Genomic DNA, 22,658 nt, shown 5'->3' with positions numbered 1-22,658 from the left:
AAGCCCCCCTAAATAATTTGGTGTTATATATATATATATATATATTTATTTATTTATTTATTTTTTACAAATACATGCCGACATATTCATTATAAAGTGGCCCGAATATGAGTTTAAATAAATAATCATATAAACTGTCATTATTCACTCAGTTTCCCCTCACTTTATAGCGTAAATCACCAAAAATGATTCCCGGCCGCGGCACCGCTGCTGCCTACTGCTCCCCTCACCTCCCAGGGGGTGAACAAGGGGATGGGTCAAATACAGAGGACAAATTTCACCACACCTAGTGTGTGTGTGACAATCATTGGTACTTTAAGGTAGAGAGCCCCTTTAGTGTGTCGGTATCCAATCCATTCCACTTGTTCATATAGAAAATGCCCACATCACTCAAAATCCAGTCCGCATTTTCTCTGCGACCTTCCTTGCGGTCCTTGGACTTGTTCATATAGAAAACGCCCACATCACTCTTGTAGAATCTATATAAAGTAATATATATTAGCCTAATGTTAAAATAATGAAAAAAACATAATTAAATAGATTTGTTTTATTGTATTGTTATATTAATAGCTGTTGTATTATTATTATAGGATGGCTTGTTAAACATTTCATAGGATTTTAGAGGGAGGAAAAACCAAGACATTTAATATAAAATGTAAAATGAATAAATACATAAAAAGAAAAAGAGGAAAAATGGTTAAAAGCCATCGTCCCGGGGAGCATTTCATTTCGTCCCGTGCATTTTTAAAATAATAATAAAAATGAATAATATCGAAGTCTTTGTTAGCCATTTGTGAAGTTTTGTGCTTGTGCGCTACGTTCGCTCTCCTGGGGGCTAAGCCCCCCCTGTCCTTAAAAGCTAGTGACTCCCCTGAAGTGGCTGTTGAGTATAAATGAACGAAATGAACATTTAGTATCTGCTTGAAATATTAATAGTTTCTTTTTCAGGCTGATTTGTCATTGACAACCTAGCGAGCTTTTTCATGACATTTCTATTCGCCATCCTTGACTCTTTTGTCGCGTTCGTGATGCGGATTTCCTCGCGATATATATCCTCACCCTGTCGCTTTCACTGTCAGGCTTTTATGTTATTATGCAGCTGCGCTGGAGAAATGAATCACTTCCAAGCTGCGCCTTTTGATGACATTTCAGGGCGAGAGCGTCAAAAGCCACCGCTCTTTTTCTGGCATCTGCGGGGGAGGAAGGCAACAATCGAGTTAATCCACTCGACGCATTTACATTTTGCTGCATTTAATTCCTATACTTTATTGGAGTACAATGGAACGCTCTTGTCGACGCTCCGTGGACTGGCTGACATGAGCGATCAAAGGAGAATGGCTATAATAGATGAGTTATTATACTCATTTAGATTATTGTGTTTTCGTACAATATCGGAGTGACGGCATTAGGGCTAGGCCATATGGCTGAAAACTGTATCACAATATAAGTGTTTTAGATTATAAAAATAGACCATTTTTTATGACTTTTTGGGGGGGGGGCGAAATGACCGAGAGAAAAATATATATTTCTTGTACTATAGAGCGCAGAAGAAAAACATATTTTTCCATATATTATCCACACCTGACTATAAACCGCAGATTAGGGATGTCCCGATCCAGGTTTTTGCACTTCCGATCCGATACCGATATTGTTTTTGCATTTCCGATCCGATACTGACCGATACCGATACTGACCAATACTGGCCTATCCGAGCATGTATTAAAGTTTAAAGTTATTTAGCCTACTTAGTTGTCAGAATCATGTTGAAAAGGGTTTTAGTACTCTTGATAACAACTAGCCAGCTGAATTAGGGGAGTTTGAATAATACACAATGGTTGGTAACAAGAAACTGACCTGTTTATTCAAGGATAAACACAAAATAGACAAAATTATACATGACCAACAGAAATGGCATCATTGAACTAGGGCTGGGCGATATGGCCTTTTTTTTTAATATTGAGATATTTTAAGGCCATATTGCGATACACAATATATATCTCAATATTTTGCCTTAGCCTTGAATGAACACTTGATGCATATAATCACAGCAGTATGATGATTCTATGTGTTTTGATTGATTGATTGAGACTTTTATTAGTAGGTTGCACAGTGAAGTACATATTCCGTACAATTTACCACTAAATGGTAACACCCCAATAAGTTTTTCAACTTGTTTAAGTCGGGGTCCACTTAAATTGATTCATGATACAGATATATACTATCAGATATATACTATCATCATAATACAGTCATCACACAAGATAATCACTTTGAATTATTTACATTATTTATAATCCAGGGTGTGGAGGGGGGGCGCCGGATGTAAGTGTCAAAAAGACAGCCAAAAGAGTTTGATATGAGAATAAATCTAAAGTTAAAATATAGGGTAGAAATGCACCCATTTGCAGGAAATGTAGTCTTGATTTTCAAAATTTTCTTTCAAGGCTTGCATGTCTACATTAAAACATTCTTCTTCATACTGCATTAATATATGCTACTTTTAAACTTTCATGCAGAGAAGGAAATCACAACTAAAAAAATCACTAATTTTTTCATACGGTGTTGATGTGGAAATGTTTGCCTCGGCATTTTGATGGTGTGGACGTGTGGCACCGAATGGAGAAAAGCGTCTCGACAGACGTTATGATATTTGAACAATGATGACGAAAACTGTTTTATCTGTCGTGTCCGTGTGTCGAAAATTGTTATGCGCTTATTTTTTTATTTGATTTTGTGCGTGGCATAGATTTGCCGTGCGCAGAGGACGCTTGAGCAGTGCGCAATTGCACAGGCGCGCACCTTGGAGGGAAGGTTGCTCGCACGGCTGCGCTAGCATCACAGCTAACGTTAGCCATGCTGCTACCTCTCTGCTCGGGGAGGACGTATACGTATATGACGTATGACGTGACAGTATGTGACGTGTGTAAGAAGGTGCACTTGCTGTCTGTGAGAGGGAGACACAGGAAAGAATGAGAAGAGCCTGTCGTGTAATGCCAGCAGCTAAAAGCAACTGCGTGAGAATCCACAGACCTGTGGATGTGTTGAAGGTGTGCTGGAAAATGCGGAACGGAAATTAGGGAGCAGCAGAAAAGTGGAATGTATTATTTAAATTGGTGCGTTGGAAAACACGGACCGGAGTTTTTTTTAAACTGGATCTGGATCGGCATTTTCCCATACCTTGCCGATACGCAATTTTTGGCAAATATTGGCAGCCGATCCGATCCAAATATCGGATCAGGACATCCCTACCGCAGATATATATATATATATATATTAGAAATGTCCGATAATATCGGACTGCCGATATTATCAGCCGATAAATACTTTAAAATGTAATATCGGAAATTATCGGTATCGGTTTCAAAAAGTAAAATGTATGACTTTTTAAAACGTCGCTGTGTACACGGACGTAGGGAGAAGTACATAGCGCCAATAAACCTTAAAGGCACTGCCTTTGCGTGCCGGCCCAATCACATAATATCTACGGCTTTTCACACACACAAGTGAATGCAAGGCATTCTTGGTCAACAGCCATACAGGTCACACTGAGGGTGGCCGTATAAACAACTTTAACACTGTTACAAATATGCGCCACACTGTGAACCCACACCAAACAAGAATAACAAACACATTTTGGGAGAACATCCGCACCGTAACACAACACAAACGCAACAGAACAAATACCCAGAACCCCTTGCAGCAATAACTCTTCCGGGACACTACAATATACACCCCCCGCTACCCCCTAACTCCCCACCTCAACCCCGGTTCCCCCAACCCCGCCCACCTCAACCTCCTCATGCTCTCTCAGGGAGAGCATGTCCCAAATTCCAAGCTGCTGTTTTGAGGCATGTTAAAATAAAAATAATGCACTTTGTGACTTCAATAATAAATATGGCAGTGCCATGTTGGCATTTTTTTCCATAACTTGAGTTGATTTATTTTGGAAAACCTTGTTACATTGTTTAATGCATCCAGCGGGGCATCACAACAAAATTAGGCATAATAATGTGTTAATTCCACGACTGTATATATCGGTATCGGTTGATATCGGAATCGGTGATTAAGAGTTGGACAATATCGGAATATCGGATATCGGCAAAAAAGCCATTATCGGACATCTCTACTGAAAACTGTATCACAATATAAGTGTTTTATATTATAAAAATAGAAAATTTTGTATGACTTTTTGAAAGAAAAAAAAGGACCAAGAGAAAAATATGTATTTCTTGTACTATAGAGCGCACCGGTATATAGGCCACACCCATAAATTTTAGAAGAAAAATAAATGTTTCCATATATTAGCCGCACCTGACTACAAGCCGCATATATATATATATATATATATATATATATATATATATATATATATATATATATATATATATATATATATACGTTGTGAAATTAGTTATTTACACCTAAATATTTTGTAAATGTTTATTTACATTCCTTTATTGTTTCCAAACGGTGTATGTAACACGGCAGTAAAACGGCTGGTCAAACAAAACAGAAGTCAATGACATGGACCCACTAGCTGCACAAGCTAGCTCTCCAATCAGCTAAACAGACTCAAAAACTCCACAGTGATGTTTTGGCGAATTTACAAAACTTAAACAATACAAAAAGGATGGGATAGGTCTTTATTGTCATTGCAACAAGTACAACGAAACTTTGTTTTCAGCACAAACCCGTTCAAGATTAGACAAACAAACAGTGTACAGGGTTACAGAACAGGAACGCTGATGGGTCGCCACGAGGCGCCCCGTAAAAGGTGGGAAAAGGGTAAAACGCTGGGGAAGAAGATGAGTAAAAAAATTACAATCTAGACTGGGCTCCTAAGGGGGCCTAGTCTGGAGTGGGGAAAAAACCTCCATGCCATGCACACATAAACATGTTACATTTAATCACGACAACTCGCAACACAGGGTGGGGGAGTTGGGGCCCTGGAGGTCGACTGCTGCTATGAAGCGCTGCCAGCCGCCCATCATCCCGAAGGGGAATCAAGCGGTGGTGAAGGCGTGGGGTGGGGGAGGATGTGTGTGTGTGTATGTGCCCATTGTCTTGGGTGTGTTGATGTAGTGTTCATGTTCATAGGCCTGGGGCCGTTCTGCATGAAAAAGAATGTCATTGTAAGTTAATAATACTAACACAGACACTTGAAAGCGTGTTAACCATAATAGCTAATGCTAATGCTTGATTAGATCAAAATAGCACGTACAAATATGCATGAAAACACTCCTACAGCTATCACACATGGGACGGTTTAGTAAGTAAGAATTGTTTTAGTTATATTGTAAAACTTACAAACGCTGCTTGGTGTGATGGATGACGAATCCATGCGAGTAGAAATGCTACGGACGGCTCGAAGACGGAACCGCACTTTTACATCCGGTTGAAAGCTCAGTCTAAACAGAAGGCCACTTGCAGTGAGTGAACTCGTCCAAAAGATGGCGTCATAGCACAAACAATAAAACACCTTTTCAGTGTCTTTGCTTGTTTGTTTTTTTGTTTTTTCATTTTATTTTTATTGACATTTAGCATCAGACTTTCCTATCCATTACATCATATTCACATCAATCATATATCTATTGTCTGCCCTAAATGTCAAAATATTTTTGTTTATATCCCACCCATACCAATCACCCACCCCCCCAAAAAAGAAAGAAACAACAAAAAAACCAAAGTATTATCTACAAATACATCAATTAAATAAACAAAGAAAGAAAGAGGAAAAAAAAGAAAAGAAAAGAAAAAAATATATAATACATTAATAATAATAGTAATCAGAAATAAAATAAAATATAAACAGATACCCATATATATATATATATATATATATATATATATATGTATATATATATATATATATATATACCCACACATACATATATATATAAATACATATACATACATACATACATACATATACACTTGTAGGGAGTAATCCCCCTTTTTTTTATTTTTTTTTATGGCAATACAATCACTAATTCGAAAAATTAAAGTCAGGTTTATGGGGCGTGACATAGTTGACCCAATTTTCCCAGTATGAAGTAAATTTCTCTTCTGCTTGTTTTTTTTAATGTTTTTTTAAACTATTTTCGTTATGGCCACCAGTGAAGAAAAATCCCTAAATTAGCCGCACCGTTTTACAAGCCGCAGGGTTCAAAGCGTAGGAAAAAAAGTAGAATTTACGGTAAAATGTAACCTTACTCTGATAATAATCCCTCAGCTACCAAGGCAGAAAGGAAAGGAAATGTCAACACTCAAACAATGTAAACAAAATAGTAAAATCACAATAAACACTTAAAAATAATCTCTTAAAATGAAGGTGCAAAAATAAGGAATATGTAGGAAATGCTTCATAAAGTGTAAGAAAATAGTGCAAAGTGTGAAAATGTAAAAATAGAGAAAAACAATTTTCTGCAGGTTTAGTGGCAGGAAGTTACAGCAGTGCTCTAAAGGGTGAGCGCGTGTGGTATTAGCGGTCTTGGTGGGGACGAGCGCCTTGCATCATTTACAGACCAAATTGGTGTGTAAATTATTGTTTTTTTTAAAAAAAGATCCCCCCCAAAAAACCTTTATCCACAATTTCTTCGCTCTCCGCAGCACTCATTTTCACTTTCTCTTCTCACTCCATGCAAAGAAATCAACCGCAAGACAACGAGATGGCGCAACCAAACGTGATAGTTGATACCGTCACCTGATTGGCTGTCAGCGTGTCAGCGATCACTTCCTGTGTTGCTCGGTAACCAGAGAGCGAGTGCCTTTGTTCATGCAACCAACCTTGCCTCCGCCTTCTTCCCACAAAAAAGAAAAAAAAAAATGACCGAACATTTTGTCAAAGGCATTTTTTATTAATACAGATTACGCGTCTATTGTGCATGGTTGTGAGCTGTAATCCAGGGGTTGGTCTATAGGGGGCAGTGGCATTTGCCTGCTATAGTGTGAGTCAGACCAGAGAAGAAGAAGTGGCGAGCTGTGTTTGCCGCACTGAAGTGTGTCTTGCTGTGACATTTTGTAGATGCCAATAAAAGGCTGATTTGTGCACAGTCACGCTGCATTTTTGTCATCCCGCCGACATGACAAGGTTGTTTTACGAGCACAATGAATAATAAACATGGCGCTACCTGCTCGCCCGCGCTCAATAACACATACTCATGGGACTGTCTGTGAATCTAGCTTGTTGGTCCGCATGTTAACGCGTGTTATGTCCTGAAATGACGCTACTTGCTACCTGGAAGCTTCCTGACGCCAAGTCAATAATGGCTCTCCAGACATGCTTCAGGATTAAAAACTCACTTTTCATTTTCCTTCTGTAAAAATTCCAAAGGTTGAAAATACAACATACAGACATTCCATTTTATACTCCCCCAATTAATCAAACAGTGTACCCACAGCACCCCTCACTGACCAAACAGCCAAGTGAAAATAACCAAAACACAGACATGCTTGCATGTTTGCTCCAACAACAACACACTTCATGTACAACTAGTCTGCCAGAGAATAAGAAGACATAGCAACTTAAAAACTGAAATGACATTTCGTGTTACGACATTTTTGTGTTGCAACATTTCTTGTTACGACGTTTTCGTGTTAAGACATTCTATGGTATGACATTTTCTTTGATTGACATTTTCGAGTAATATTTTGTGTTACGACATTTTCGTGTTATGACATTACGTGTTAGGACATTTTCATCTTGTGACATTTTCGTCTCATGACATTTCGTTTTACGACATTTTCGTTTTATAACATTTCTTGTAACGACATTTTTGTGTAATATTTCGTGTTACGACATTTTCGTGTTATGACATTTCGTGTTAGGACATTTTCGTCTCGTCACATTTTTGTGTTACGACATTTTCATCTCTTGACATTTTCGTGTCATGACAGTTTGTGTTACGGCATTTTCGTGTTATAACATTTCTTGAAACGGAATTTTCGTGTTATAACATTTATTGTAACAAAATTTTCGTGTTAAGATATTTCATCTTACGACATTTTTGTCTCATGACATTTTCATGTATTGACATTTCGTGTTATGACATTTTTTTGTTATGACATTTCGTGTTAGGACATTTTCATCTCGTGACATTTTTGTGTCATGACATTTCGTTTTACGACATTTTCGTGTTATAACATTTCTTGTAACGACATTTTCGTGTATTATTTCGTGTTATGACATTTTCGTGTAATGACATTTCGTGTTAGGACATTTTCGTCTCGTGACATTTGTGTTTTAAGACATTTTCGTCTCGTGACATTCTCGTGTCATGACATTTCGTTTTGCGACATTTTCGTGTTATAACATTTCTTGAAACGGAATTTTCTTGTTATAACATTTCTTGTAACGAAATTTTCGTGTTAAGATATTTCATCTTACGACATTTTTGTCTCTTGACATTTTCATGTATTGACATTTCGTGTTATGACATTTTTTGTTATGACATTTCGTGTTAGGACATTTTCATCTGGTGACATTTTCGTGTCATGACATTTCGTTTTACGACATTCTCGTGTTATAACATTTCTTGTAACGACATTTTCGTGTAATATTTCGTGTTATGACATTTTCGTGTAATGACATTTCGTGTTTGGACATTTTCGTCTCGTGACATTTGTGTGTTAAGACATTTTCGTCTCGTGACATTTGTGTGTTAAGACATTTTCGTCTCGTGACATTCTCGTGTCATGACATTTCGTGTTGCGACATCTTCGTGTTATAACATTTGTGTTAAGACATTTCATGGTACGACATTTTTGCCTCATGACATTTTTGTGTTGGGACATTTTCGTCTCATGACATTTTTGTGTAATAGTTCGTGCTACGACATTTTCGTGTTATGACATTTCGTGTTACAGCATTTTCACGTTAGGACATTTTCGTGTTATGACATTTCGTGTTAGGACATTTTCGTCTCGTGACATTTTGTGTCATGACGTTGCGTGTTATGACATTTTCGTGTTATAACATTTCTTGTAATGACATTTTCATGTTAAGACTTTTCATAGTACGGCATTTTTGTCTCATTACATTTTCGTGTAATATTTGGTGTTACGACATTTTCGTGTTACATTTTTTGTAACGACCTTTTTGTGTTAAGACATTTCATGATACGACATTTACGTCTCATGACATTTTTGTGTAATATTTCGTGTTACGACATTTTCGTGTTATGACATTTCGTGTTAGGACATTTTCGTCTCGTGACATTTTCTTGTCATGACATTTCGTGTTAGGACATTTTCGTGTTATAACATTTCTTGTTACGACATTTTCGTCTTAAGACGAAAGGAGCTTTTCTGACCTCCTTTTGAAAAAGTTTCAATATAATTATTATACCAAATAATACATTGCCAAAAATGTTGCTATTAGCATGTTGCATCTGTGTCCTCATTGGGAAACATGTCCACGCTGCTAAACCACCTGCAGTCGCCCCCTAGTGTTTCGGGGGCACCCGTTCAAAAAAAGAGGTTTGAGATATTTCACATACACTGAAAAAAACAATTCATGTATTTTACAGGAAAATACTGGCAGCTCACTCGCCAGTATTTTACTGTAGAAATATAAAATAAAGACTGTATAAAGAATAAAGAGTACAGTTTTGCCACGTACAATGTTGCAGCGTATGAACCCTCATGTTTTCCTTGGGAATCCCCTGTATGTTCCTGAAATTTACTGTGAGGTTCAAACACTGATGACATCTATTAAACAAGACAAGAAGCAAAGAATCAAACAGAGACAGAATTAAATTTAGACTCAATATTGAGGAGAGTCGTCTTTATACTGTACCCTCAGTATCTTAGCACGCTCTGCCAAAAGATTGCATGCCTCCTTCTTTTGTTTTGGACCCTCCCCGACCACATGGCCACGGCTGTTTCCAAAGGACAAAGGTCGCAAAAAGTTAACAGAAAAGGTCGTAAACAATTCACAGGAAAGGTCAGTTCAAAAAGAGTTTGTAAAATAGTTCAAAAAGAGTTCCATAAAAATAGTTCAAAAAGAGTTTGTAAAATACTCCAAAAGAGGTCGTCTGGAAATTGGGCAGATCCTGTCATCTCTCCGCTCTGAAGTCCTTGGGCCAGAACAACATCCTTCTGTTGATTACCATACATGAAAGAACACAGCAACACCTTCATCTTGCCCCCCCCCCCCCCCACCCCCCCCCTACATAGTGGTGTTTTACGAGTCTTACTCTTGATAGGTTTCAAAGACAGCCTTTTGTCTCCTTGCCTGGAACTCATTTCAACACAATTTTTTTTGTGATAACTTACAAACAATTATTCTAACATTTACCTTAAAAATACCAGCGCTATCGTTTTTCCATACACAGTAATCCGATACAAAAACTACCATCAATTTTACGGTAAGCTTCTGGCAACTCAGTCGCTAAAATCTCCATATTTGTTTACAGTGTTGAAGTGTGGGGAAAATAGGGAAACTATTTGGAGGCTGGGACCAACGTTCCCTCTAAGGTGCGCGCATGTGCAATTGCGCACTGCTCAAGCGTCCTCTGCGCACGGCAAATCTATGCTGCGCACAAAATCAAATAAAAAAATAAGCGCATAACAATTTTCGACACACGGACACGACAGAGAAAACAGTTTTCGCCATCATTGTTCAAATGTTGTAACGTCTGTCGAGACGCTTTGAGGACATGAATTCCATCCATCACTTTACTGAGCAAAACTCTTTATTGTCTGTGTTACGTTCCCTGATGGCTCAGCGTCTAGGGATTATAGGGGAACGCAACATAAAAGTGTATAAACCAAATGAGTTGTAAAAAAGACACCGAAGCCAAGAATTGAAAACAAAAACTACTGTTATTGAAAAGTAACCAAGGGGGGGTTACAACAAGACACAACACTAGCCTAGCTTGGGAATACAGGTGCTGTCAAAGAAATGAACAAAACATACCAAAATACACCTCTAGAAAAGAAAAGGTAAGCTGACTAACTGAAGCTATTTAATTAGCACAAACCAAAAACCTACCTATCTATTCTAGCCAAAGAGGGGGTCCAAAACATACAAGGGTGACAGCCACCACTAAGCCTGGTGTCTCTATACACAAACAAATCCTACGTGTGTAGTGTATAGAGGCCTCTGTCTAACCCTTCCCAAGACTAGGCTGCAGATACTTACTAAAGTTGAAAGGTCAAGAAAAATGAAGACAAAAAAACCAAAAAAAACAGGTGGCACAAGTGTAGCAAAAAGCTTAACAAAAATGATTACCAAACAAAATAGCGCCAAAGACAAAGTAGCGTCTCTCAAAGTTCCACACAGCATGTCAGAAAAAGAATCCCCCTTGATCCAGTGGTGAGCAGGTGATTTTAAACAGGCTGGGAGGATGAATGGTGGTCCGGGATTGGCTGGCTGATTAACAGGTGAAACGAGGAGCAGCTGGGAACAGAAACCGGTTGATTGGCAGCAGAGGCAGTGAATGAGTGTGACCTGTACAAACAAATAGAAGAAGAAACACAAAACAAACAAACCACCACTACGTGGAACGTAACAGTCGGCCATAAACACATCACTAAAACATTAGTAAAAAAAATGATATCTAGCAAAAGTGGTCATTTTCTGCAGTACAAACCAGACCAAAAGCATCTTTGTTATATCAACAGCAGTCGCTCGCTCTTTCTCACTTGCGCCAACACATGCACATATGGCACTTAGCCAGTGATGCGTTTACAGCCACACAAAGAGTCGGACAACTCCAACACCGCACATAAAAGTGTCATTCCAGGTCGTTACACTATGATTTACCAATCAAATGTGTGCTTATTCTAGTGTCATTTATTAGGAATATTAATTTATAAATATTAATCATGAAATGCTGTTAGTATATTAAATAAATACTAATAAAAATATATTTTTTACGAACAGGAAGTTGCAGTAATGTACACATGATCCCCTGCTTACATCTCATTGTGCAACATGTGAATGTTTTAATGGGGATTAAATGCAATGTCTGAAAGGGGTACAAGTTATTTCCAAAGCAGGACCTCCACCCAGGGCAGCACGGTGGAAGAGGGGTTAGTGCATCTGCCTCACAATACGAAGGTCCTGAGTAGTCTTGGGTTCGATCCCGGGCTCGGGATCTTTCTGTGTGGAGTTTGCATGTTCTCCCCGTGACTGCGTGGGTTCCCTCCGGGTACTCCGGCTTCCTCCCACCTCCAAAGACATGCACCTGGGGATAAGTTGATTGGCAACACTAAATTGGCCCTAGTGTGTGAATGTGAGTGTGAAAGTTGTCTGTCTATCTGTGTTGGCCCTGCGATGAGGTGGCGACTTGTCCAGGGTGTACCCCGCCTTCCGCCCGATTGTAGCTGAGATAGGCTCCAGCGCCCCCCGCGACCCCAAAAAGGGAATAAGCGGTAGAAAATGGATGGATGGATGGACCTCCACCCAGACAAACAATACAAGTACACAGTTCATGTTTTGTTATTGTCATTGTAAGTGGGCCTAAACACTTATATTAGAAATGGAAATGACTGCTGTCATTTGATTATAACAATAAGAGAATGTTGTCTGTCTATCTGTGTTGGCCCTGCGATGAGGTGGGGACTTGTCCAGGGTGTACCCCGCCTTCCGCCCGAATGCAGCTGAGATAGGCTCCAGCGACCCCGAAAGGGACAAGCGGTAGAAAATGGATGGATGGATGGAGATTGAACTTGTTATTTAGTCAGGTTTGGGACAGGTGTGCTGCTGGTGGAGCCACAGTGTGCACGTCTGATGTTGCTCACATGGGCTCCACTGAATGCTCAGGGAGTTTTTGCGTTTGCTCACACACATGAAAAATTAGAGGGAACATTGGCTGGGACTGTTTTCGTGCATGTAAAGGTCGTCACTGACGCTCCACTTCTCGCACCTCTTCCCCCGGTTTTGAGTCCCTGTTTCTGTCGTGCAGATGTACCCCGAGCTGCAGATCACCAACGTGGTGGAGGCCAACCAGCCGCTGCGCATCGAGAACTGGTGCAAGAAGGAGAAGAAGGTGTGCAAGGGCCACGCCCACATCGTGGTGCCTTACAAATGCCTGGGTAAGAGCGCCGCGGGTGTCCTTGGGCGTGCTTTTGTTGAAAGTGCGAGAGTGCGTGACGCGTGTGGGGCCCCGGGCGGCAACATTGCACCGGGATGGAGGTGACTCAGCTGCGTGTCACTTGCAAGCCTGCAGGCTGCCGCTCTTATTGCTGCGCAGGCTTGTTAAGCAATAAAGTACAATCTTATTTCCCGGCTCAGACCAAAGCCATAAACCCACGCAGACACGCGGGGTCAGTGAGCAGGGAAGGCTTACATACTCTGTTTGGACTAAAGTATCGGGACACAGTCGAGGAAAACAGCAAGGAGTTGCAGAAACAGCAGCTTGCACTCGTCTGGGAAGACCTTCTGAGAGGTTTTGTTGTGCGTCAGCGGGATTGTTTGTTTATTTGTGAGCTTGTTCCTCCACACCAATGGTGTGTATGCACATGTCTTTTTCAAACTGTTCCCCACACACTAATCAGTAGGGGTGTGGGAAAAAATCGATTAGAATTCGAATCGCGATTTTCACGTTGTGCGATTTAGAATCGATTCTTTTTTTTTTTTTTTTCAACTTTTTTTATTGGCATTTTCAAATAGACAGAAAAAAGTGCAAGTCGAAACAGTACAATTTTAAAGTCAGTAAATTATTCACACCCTTTCCCTTAAAACCCACACCACCCCACTCAGGTCCCACCAACGAGGGACAAATGGCACAATTATATAACAAGTAAGATGACAAAGACAGACACATTTTCACACACACACACACATACGAGGCCAGAGACAGACAGACGGGATGAAAAGGAGAGAGAGGGAGAAAAAAAATAAATAATAATAATTATATATATATAAAAATATATATAATAATAAAATAAAATAAAAATTGTATAATAATAATAATAATATATAATAATATAAAAATAGAATAAAATAATACTAACAAATAAAAGGGAGATTATTCCTCATCTGCATCTGGGCATACAGTGGGGCAAAAAAGTATTTAGTCAGCCACCAATTGTGCAAGTTCTCCCACTTAAAATGATGACAGAGGTCTGTAATTTTCATCATAGTTACACTTCAACTGTGAGAGACAGAATGTGAAAAAAAAAATCCAGGAATTCACATTGTAGGATTTTTAAAGAATTTATTTGTAAATTATGGTGGAAAATAAGTATTTGGTCAATAACAAAAATTCAACTCAATACTTTGTTATTGCCAACAAAGGTTATATTACAGAGGTCAAACGATTACTATAGGTCTTTACCAGGTTTGCACACGCAGTAGCTGGTATTTTGGCCCATTCCTCCATGCAGATCTTCTCGAGAGCAGTGATGTTTTGGGGCTGTCGCCGAGCAACACGGACTTTCAACTCCCTCCACAGATTTTCTATGGGGTTGAGGTCTGGAGACTGGCTAGGCCACTCCAGGACTTTCAAATGCTTCTTACGGAGCCACTCCTTTGTTGCCCGGGCGGTGTGTTTGGGATCATTGTCATGCTGGAAGACCCAGCCACGTTTCATCTTCAAAGCTCTCACTGATGGAAGGAGGTTTTGGCTCAAAATCTCACGATACATGGCCCCATTCATTCTTTCCTTAACACGGATCAGTCGGCCTGTCCCCTTAGCAGAAAAACAGCCCCAAAGCATGATGTTTCCACCCCCATGCTTCACAGTAGGTATGGTGTTCTTGGGATGCAACTCAGTATTCTTCTTCCTCCAAACACGACGAGTTGAGTTTATACCAACAAGTTCTATTTTGGTTTCATCTGACCACATGACATTCTCCCAATCCTCTCCTGTATCATCCATGTGCTCTCTGGCAAACTTCAGACGGGCCTGGACATGCACTGGCTTAAGCAGGGGGACACGTCTGGCACTGCAGGATTTGATTCCCTGTCGGCGTAGTGTGTTACTGATGGTAACCTTTGTTACTTTGGTCCCAGCTCTCTGCAGGTCATTCACCAGGTCCCCCCGTGTGGTTCTGGGATTTTTGCTCACCGTTCTCATGATCATTTTGAACCCACGGGATGAGATCTTGCGTGGAGCCCCAGATCAAGGGAGATTATCAGTGGTCTTGTATGTCTTCCATTTTCTGATAATTGCTCCCACAGTTGATTTTTTCACACCAAGCTGCTTGCCTATTGTAGATTCACTCTTCACAGTCTGGTGCAGGTCTACAATTCTTTTCCTAGTGTCCTTTGACAGCTCTTTGGTCTTGGCCATAGTGGAGTTTGGAGTCTGACTGTTTGAGGCTGTGGACAGGTGTCTTTTATACAGATAACAAGTTCAAACAGGTGCCATTAATACAGGTAACGAGTGGAGGACAGAAGAGCTTCTTAAAGAAGAAATTACAGGTCTGTGAGAGCCAGAGATCTTCCTTGCTTGAAGTGACCAAATACTTATTTTCCACCATGATTTACAAATAAATTCTTTAAAATTCCTACAATGTGAATTCCTGGATTATTTTTTTTTTCACATTCTGTCTCTCACAGTTGAAGTGTACATATGACGAAAATTACAGACCTCTGTCATCATTTTAAGTGGGAGAACTTGTACAATCGGTGGCTGACTAAATACTTTTTTGCCCCACTGTAGGTCAAGAGAGTTGACATACAGCAAAAAAGGACTCCATGAGCTTTCAAATGCTTGAGCCGAGCCTTTTAGCGAAAACCTAAGTTTTTCCAGTTTTAGATTGTAGAGAACCTCTCTAATCCAACGGCCGTGTGATGGGGGGCGAGCCAGCTTCCAATTAAACAAGATCAATCACCTGGCCAGCAAGGTCGTAAAAGCAACAGCGCGTTTTAGTGGTACCGGGCACATGTTATCGGGGCATATGCCAAAAATGGCTGATAATGGGTTGGGAGGAAAGTATCGATTCTCATTTAAAAAAAATTGATTTTTATTTAATAACATTTTTTTTTCATTTTTTATTTTTTATTAATCAATCCAACAAAACAATACACAGCAAGACCATAACAATGCAATCAAATTCCAGAAATAACAGTATTTGTTTAATTTTATTTTCGGTTCTCAGAAGCTCTCCGAAATATAAAGGCAGCTAGCCTAAGCCTACCAATTGTATTCTATTGGTGTTACAGTCACAGGAGTTGTATCACTGTATTTTATTGTTCTGGTAACTGAATGAGTAGCATACTTGCCAACCCTCCCGGATTTCCCGGGAGACTCCCGAAATTCAGCGCCTCTCCCGAAAACCTCCCGGGACAAATTTTCTCCCGAAAATCTCCCGAAATTCATGCGGACCTGAGTGACGTTTCGACAGCCTGTTTTCACGTCCGTAAAGCAGTTTGTCTGCTGTAAACAGCAATGTTTTGACACTCTTAAACAGGACAATACTGCCATCTACTGTACATGCATATGTGACAATAACATCTCGGGCTTTTAGAGAGTGCAGTGCACAACTGCGCGCACAACAAGGAGACGAAGCAGAATGCATCATCAGTGTTCAGCATGGTTAGAAAAATAGTGACAGAGAATAGAACATCCATCCATCCATCCATTTTCTACCGCTTATTCCCTTTGGGGTCGCGGGGGGCGCTGGAGCCTATCTCAGCTACAATCGGGCGGAAGGCGGCGTACACCCTGGACAAGTCGCCACCTCATCGCAGAATAGAACAATGATGGACAATTCAACCCTTAACTCAACAATGAGTAGATGAGTGTTATGTGTGTGTATATGCGTAAATAAATGAACACTGAAATTCTACTATTTTTCTTATTTATATATATATATATATATATATATATATATATATATATATATATATATATATATATATATAGCTAGAATTAACTGAAAGTCAAGTATTTCTTATTTTTATATATATATATATATATATATTAGAGATGCGCGGATAGGCAATTATTTCATCCGCAACCGCATCAGAAAGTCGTCAACCATCCGCAATCCACACGATCTAACATTTGATCAGAACTGCATCCGCCCGCACCCGCCCGTTGTTATATATCTAATATAGACGATGCAAGGCATTAGTGAGGTTATAAAGCTTTTGCCTGTTAAAGAAAGGAGACTGATCCAACGCAGCACAGACATTCGCGGGCAGGTAAGCTGCTTACCTGCTGCGCGTGACGCCGGCCGCGGCGAAGGCGGACGAGGCGGGGTGTCGGTGCGGTGGGCGCGGTGGTGACCCTGGACGTGCGTCGGGCCCTTCTCGCGGATCGCCTCAGCTACGGCTCCCGGTGGGGCCCTCTCGGGGGAAGGGGCCTCGGTCCCGGACCCCGGCGAGGCGTCGGGGGCCTTCTCCGCTCCGTAAAAGTGTCCATCTCTTTTCTTTTTTTTTCTTCTGTTGTGGCATATGCAGCAGGTGCCTGCTCGTTTTTCGTATGTGGGTAACAACATTTAACTATGTATATATTGTAATGTTCCCAGGAACGTAGGCTCATAGACTTATTCGTTTGTCTCGTATTTATTGTAATAAGATGCAATGTAACCACACAACAGCTCCAATGTGCGTCTCCCCAAAACTCGAACTAACACTTCCTGTCAACAACGTCACTTCCCTAACTTGCCCGGAAGTCCCGCCCCCCAGCCAAAGCCATTGGCTAACACCCCGTAGCTAGCCGCTACATCATATTTCCGAATTGGTTTAACTGCCACCCGCCTGAATCTATTTAAAATCTAATTTTTTTTTATTTCAATCGCCCGACCCGACCCGACCCGACCCGCTGATAAAATCTAATTTGTTTAAATTTCATCCGCCCGATTCGCGGATAATCCGCGGACTCCGCGGTTGTGCCCGCAAACCGCGCATCTCTAATATATATGTATATATATATATATATATATATATATATATATATACAGGTAAAAGCCAGTAAATTAGAATATTTTGAAAAACTTGATTTATTTCAGTAATTGCATTCAAAAGGTGTAACTTGTACATTATATTTATTCATTGCACACAGACTGATGCATTCAAATGTTTATTTCATTTAATTTTGATGATTTGAAGTGGCAACAAATGAAAATCCAAAATTCCGTGTGTCACAAAATTAGAATATTACTTAAGGCTAATACAAAAAAGGGATTTTTAGAAATGTTGGCCAACTGAAAAGTATGAAAATGAAAAATATGAGCATGTACAATACTCAATACTTGGTTGGAGCTCCTTTTGCCTCAATTACTGCGTTAATGCGGCGTGGCATGGAGTCGATGAGTTTCTGGCACTGCTCAGGTGTTATGAGAGCCCAGGTTGCTCTGATAGTGGCCTTCAACTCTTCTGCGTTTTTGGGTCTGGCATTCTGCATCTTCCTTTTCACAATACCCCACAGATTTTCTATGAGGCTAAGGTCAGGGGAGTTGGCGGGCCAATTTAGAACAGAAATACCATGGTCCGTAAACCAGGCACGGGTAGATTTTGCGCTGTGTGCAGGCGCCAAGTCCTGTTGGAACTTGAAATCTCCATCTCCATAGAGCAGGTCAGCAGCAGGAAGCATGAAGTGCTCTAAAACTTGCTGGTAGACGGCTGCGTTGACCCTGGATCTCAGGAAACAGAGTGGACCGACACCAGCAGATGACATGGCACCCCAAACCATCACTGATGGTGGAAACTTTACACTAGACTTCAGGCAACGTGGATCCTGTGCCTCTCCTGTCTTCCTCCAGACTCTGGGACCTCGATTTCCAAAGGAAATGCAAAATTTGCATGGTTGGGTGATGGTTTGGGGTGCCATGTCATCTGCTGGTGTCGGTCCACTCTGTTTCCTGAGATCCAGGGTCAACGCAGCCGTCTACCAGCAAGTTTTAGAGCACTTCATGCTTCCTGCTGCTGACCTGCTCTATGGAGATGGAGATTTCAAGTTCCAACAGGACTTGGCGCCTGCACACAGCGCAAAATCTACCCGTGCCTGGTTTACGGACCATGGTATTTCTGTTCTAAATTGGCCCGCCAACTCCCCTGACCTTAGCCCCATAGAAAATCTGTGGGGTATTGTGAAAAGGAAGATGCAGAATGCCAGACCCAAAAACGCAGAAGAGTTGAAGGCCACAATCAGAGCAACCTGGGCTCTCATAACACCTGAGCAGTGCCAGAAACTCATCGACTCCATGCCACGCCGCATTAACGCAGTAATTGAGACAAAAGGAACTCCAACCAAGTATTGAGTATTGTACATGCTCATATTTTTCATTTTCATACTTTTCAGTTGGCCAACATTTCTAAAAATCCCTTTTTTGTATTAGCCTTAAGTAATATTCTAATTTTGTGACACACGGAATTTTGGATTTTCATTTGTTGCCACTTCAAATCATCAAAATTAAATGAAATAAACATTTGAATGCATCAGTCTGTGTGCAATGAATAAATATAATGTACAAGTTACACCTTTTGAATGCAATTACTGAAATAAATCAAGTTTTTCAAAATATTCTAATTTACTGGCTTTTACCTGTATATATATGAAATACTTGACTTGGTGAATTCTAGCTGTAAATATACTCCCCCCCCCCCATCTCCCGAAATCGGAGGTCTCAAGGTTGGCGAGTAGTAACTGAGTGTCAAATTCAGTCAGATGTTAAAACGTTTTGTTCTAGTTAAAATTTGTGCAAGCATGAATAAATCAGACAACATATTGTTTGGTGTCTTGGATTTACATTTGTGTGTTTACATTATTGCAATCAGTTGATAAAGCATTGTCCTTTACAATTATAAAAGCTTTTTACAAAAATCTACTACTCTGCTTGCATGTCAGCAGACTGGGGTAGATCCTGCTGAAATCCTATGTATTGAATGAATAGAGAATCCTTTTGAATCGGGAAAATATCCTTTTTGAATCGAGAATTGCGATTTTGAATCGAATGGTGACCCCAAAAATCGATATTGAATCAAATCGTGGGACACCCAAAGATTCGGAGCCCTACTAATCAGCATATTCTTGCCAAACTTGCTCTGAAGCATCCTGAACCCTCAGGGATCCCCAAATGTGGTGAATGTTATAGGTCCCTGGGACCAGAAAGAGTTTCAACCATAAAAGTCCTAAAAAAGATCATATATATTAATGTTTTTTTTACTTTCAATTAAGGGTGTAACGGTACACAAAAATGTCGGTTCGGTACGTACCTCGGTTTAGAGGTCCCGGTTCGGTTCATTTTCGGTACAGTAAGAAAACAACAAAATATACATTTTTGGGTTATTTATTTACCAAATTTGCAAAATCTTCCAACAAAAATATTTTTCTTAGTGGAATATTTGATGTGAAGTAATGGGAACCTTGGATAGGTCAATAATTCATAATAACATTGATTTTGATTCAATATTATGTTTTGAGCAATGACAGTTTGAAAGAAAAAAAAACAGCTTTGTTTTATTAGTCAACATTGCAACTTTTTCTAAATTACATTTCACCTTTAAGCTTTTTTATTTCACTTTTGTTATGTTTTTGTTTATTTTAATAGTATTTTTAGAATGTGCCGTGGGCCTTTAAACATTAGCTGTGGGCCGCAAATGGCCTCCGGGGCACACTTTTGACACCCCTGCTATAGATAATAAAAAATGTAATGCGATAAATCTATGGATAAAAAGCAGAGCCTGGCGACGCATGCGCGTTTATCATAACTCTCTCTCTCTGTCTGTCTCTGCCCCTCCCTCACCAATGCTGCTGCACGCACACAATTTGTTTTGTTTTTTAACCCTGAACGTACATTGAAAATACACGCAACCCTAACTCAAAATGCCGGACATTTGAAGCATTTAAGAAACTCCGCCCTGACAGGACGTGTCTGGTGAAAAGAGGACGTATGGTCAGTCTATCCTAGCCCGTTAGCTGCTAGCATGCCGTGTGTTGTGCCTCGGTGTGCATTGTTTACACAACGTGTGTTACGCTACTTAATATGTCCGTGTGGAAACTCGTTCGGTATACCTCCGAACCGAACCGTAACCCCCGTACCGAAACGGTTCAATACAAATACACCCCTACTTTCAATGCTTAAATCTCTAGACTAGTGTTGTCCCGATACCAATATTTTGGTACCGGTACTGTTTTTTTTTTAATAATTAAAACAAAACAAAAAAATCGATTTAAAAAAAAAAAGAGAATTGATTCTGAATCGCACAACGTGAGAATCGCGATTCGAATTCGAATCGATTTTTTCCCACACCCCTAGTATATATATATATATATATATATATATATATATGGAATATATATATATATACGTATATATGGAATATATATATATATATATATATACGTATATATGGAATATATATATATATATATATATATATATATATATATATATATATATATATATATATATATATTAGGGATGTCCGATAATGGCTTTTTGCCGATATCCGATATTCCGATATTGTCCAACTTTTTAATTACCGATACCGATATCAACCGATATATACAGTCGTGGAATTAACACATTATTATGCCGAATTTGGACAACCCAAAAAAAATAAATAAATAAAATAAGATAACTAAATTAAAAACATTTTCTTGAATAAAAAAAGAAAGTAAAACAATATAAAAACAGTTACATAGAAACTAGTAAATAATAAAAATGAGTAAAATTAAGTGTTAAAGGTTAGTACTATTAGTGGACCAGCAGCACGCACAATCATGTGTGCTTACGGACTGTATCCCTTGCAGACTGTATTGATATATATTGATATATAATGTAGGAACCACAATATTAATAACAGAAAGGAACAAGCCTTCTGTGTGAATGGGGGAGGGAGGTTTTTTTGGTTGCACTAATTGTAAGTGTATCTTGTGTTTTTTTATGTTGATTTAATAAAAAAATTTTTTTTTAAAAACGATACCGATAATTAAAAAACCGATACAGATAATTTCCGATATTACATTTTAACGCATTTATAGGCCGATAATATCGGCAGGCCGATATTATCGGACATCTCTAATATATATATGTATATATATATATATATATATATATATATATATATATATATATATATATATATATATATATGTGTGTGGAATATAAAAAAGTTGTAATAAAAAAATGTTAATGTTAATATTATTTATGGCCCTTAAATGCTGTATACAAATCCAAGGTAGTCTCTTGTCTGATTGATATGACCCAATATATGAATGAACAATGAATGATTGCTGCTGTGTTGGAATTGCAATAAAAACAACGCTCTGTTGCTGGCAACCACAAAAAATATGACAACATCAAAGACACCCCACACCCACAAACCCCCCTACCCCTCCACGCCGCTTCCCCGGTCCCAAAGCCTTTTTTGCTGATTGAGTCGTGCGGCTGACCGGGATTGAAAAAGCCATTAGCGTTTGCGCTGGACTGTGAAATGGGCGACAATTCAAGAGCATTTTTGGCACAGGAGAGGCTTTGAGAGATTGTTGGCACAGTAAACATCCCGACTGCATGAGAATACAAAACATCTCAAATACTGACGAGGAAGGTTTTATGCACAATTCTGCAGCAGACTATGTTGTAGTTATTTAGCACAATGCTTACTTAGTAGCTTCTATTATTATTGGTGTACCCATACAACGCTTTCAGTTTTAGTGTTGGCCGATACTGATATTGATCAGCAGGAATCATACATATTTTTTAACATTTAGCAGTTTTTTATATTAATCAATCCAAAAAAATAATACACAATA

The 22,658-nt window shown here is 39.5% G+C and overlaps 1 protein-coding gene across 4 annotated transcripts in view; it reads left to right on the top strand.

The window, feature by feature from the left end:
* The window catches only part of aplp2 (amyloid beta (A4) precursor-like protein 2), a 170,969-nt gene that overhangs the window by 90,210 nt on the left and 58,101 nt on the right, over positions 1-22,658 (top strand). For all 4 annotated transcript variants that reach the window (XM_061972409.1, XM_061972410.1, XM_061972407.1 and 1 more), the window contains exon 3: positions 12,912-13,041. In XM_061972409.1, the coding sequence (XP_061828393.1) occupies positions 12,912-13,041 (130 nt within the window). The remainder of the gene's footprint in view (positions 1-12,911; positions 13,042-22,658) is intronic.

Source organism: Nerophis lumbriciformis, linkage group LG17, assembly GCF_033978685.3.
Source record: "Nerophis lumbriciformis linkage group LG17, RoL_Nlum_v2.1, whole genome shotgun sequence".
Lineage (NCBI taxonomy): Eukaryota > Metazoa > Chordata > Actinopteri > Syngnathiformes > Syngnathidae > Nerophis > Nerophis lumbriciformis.
Note: the sequence above shows the minus strand (reverse complement) of the source record. Positions and strands in the feature narration are given on the sequence as shown.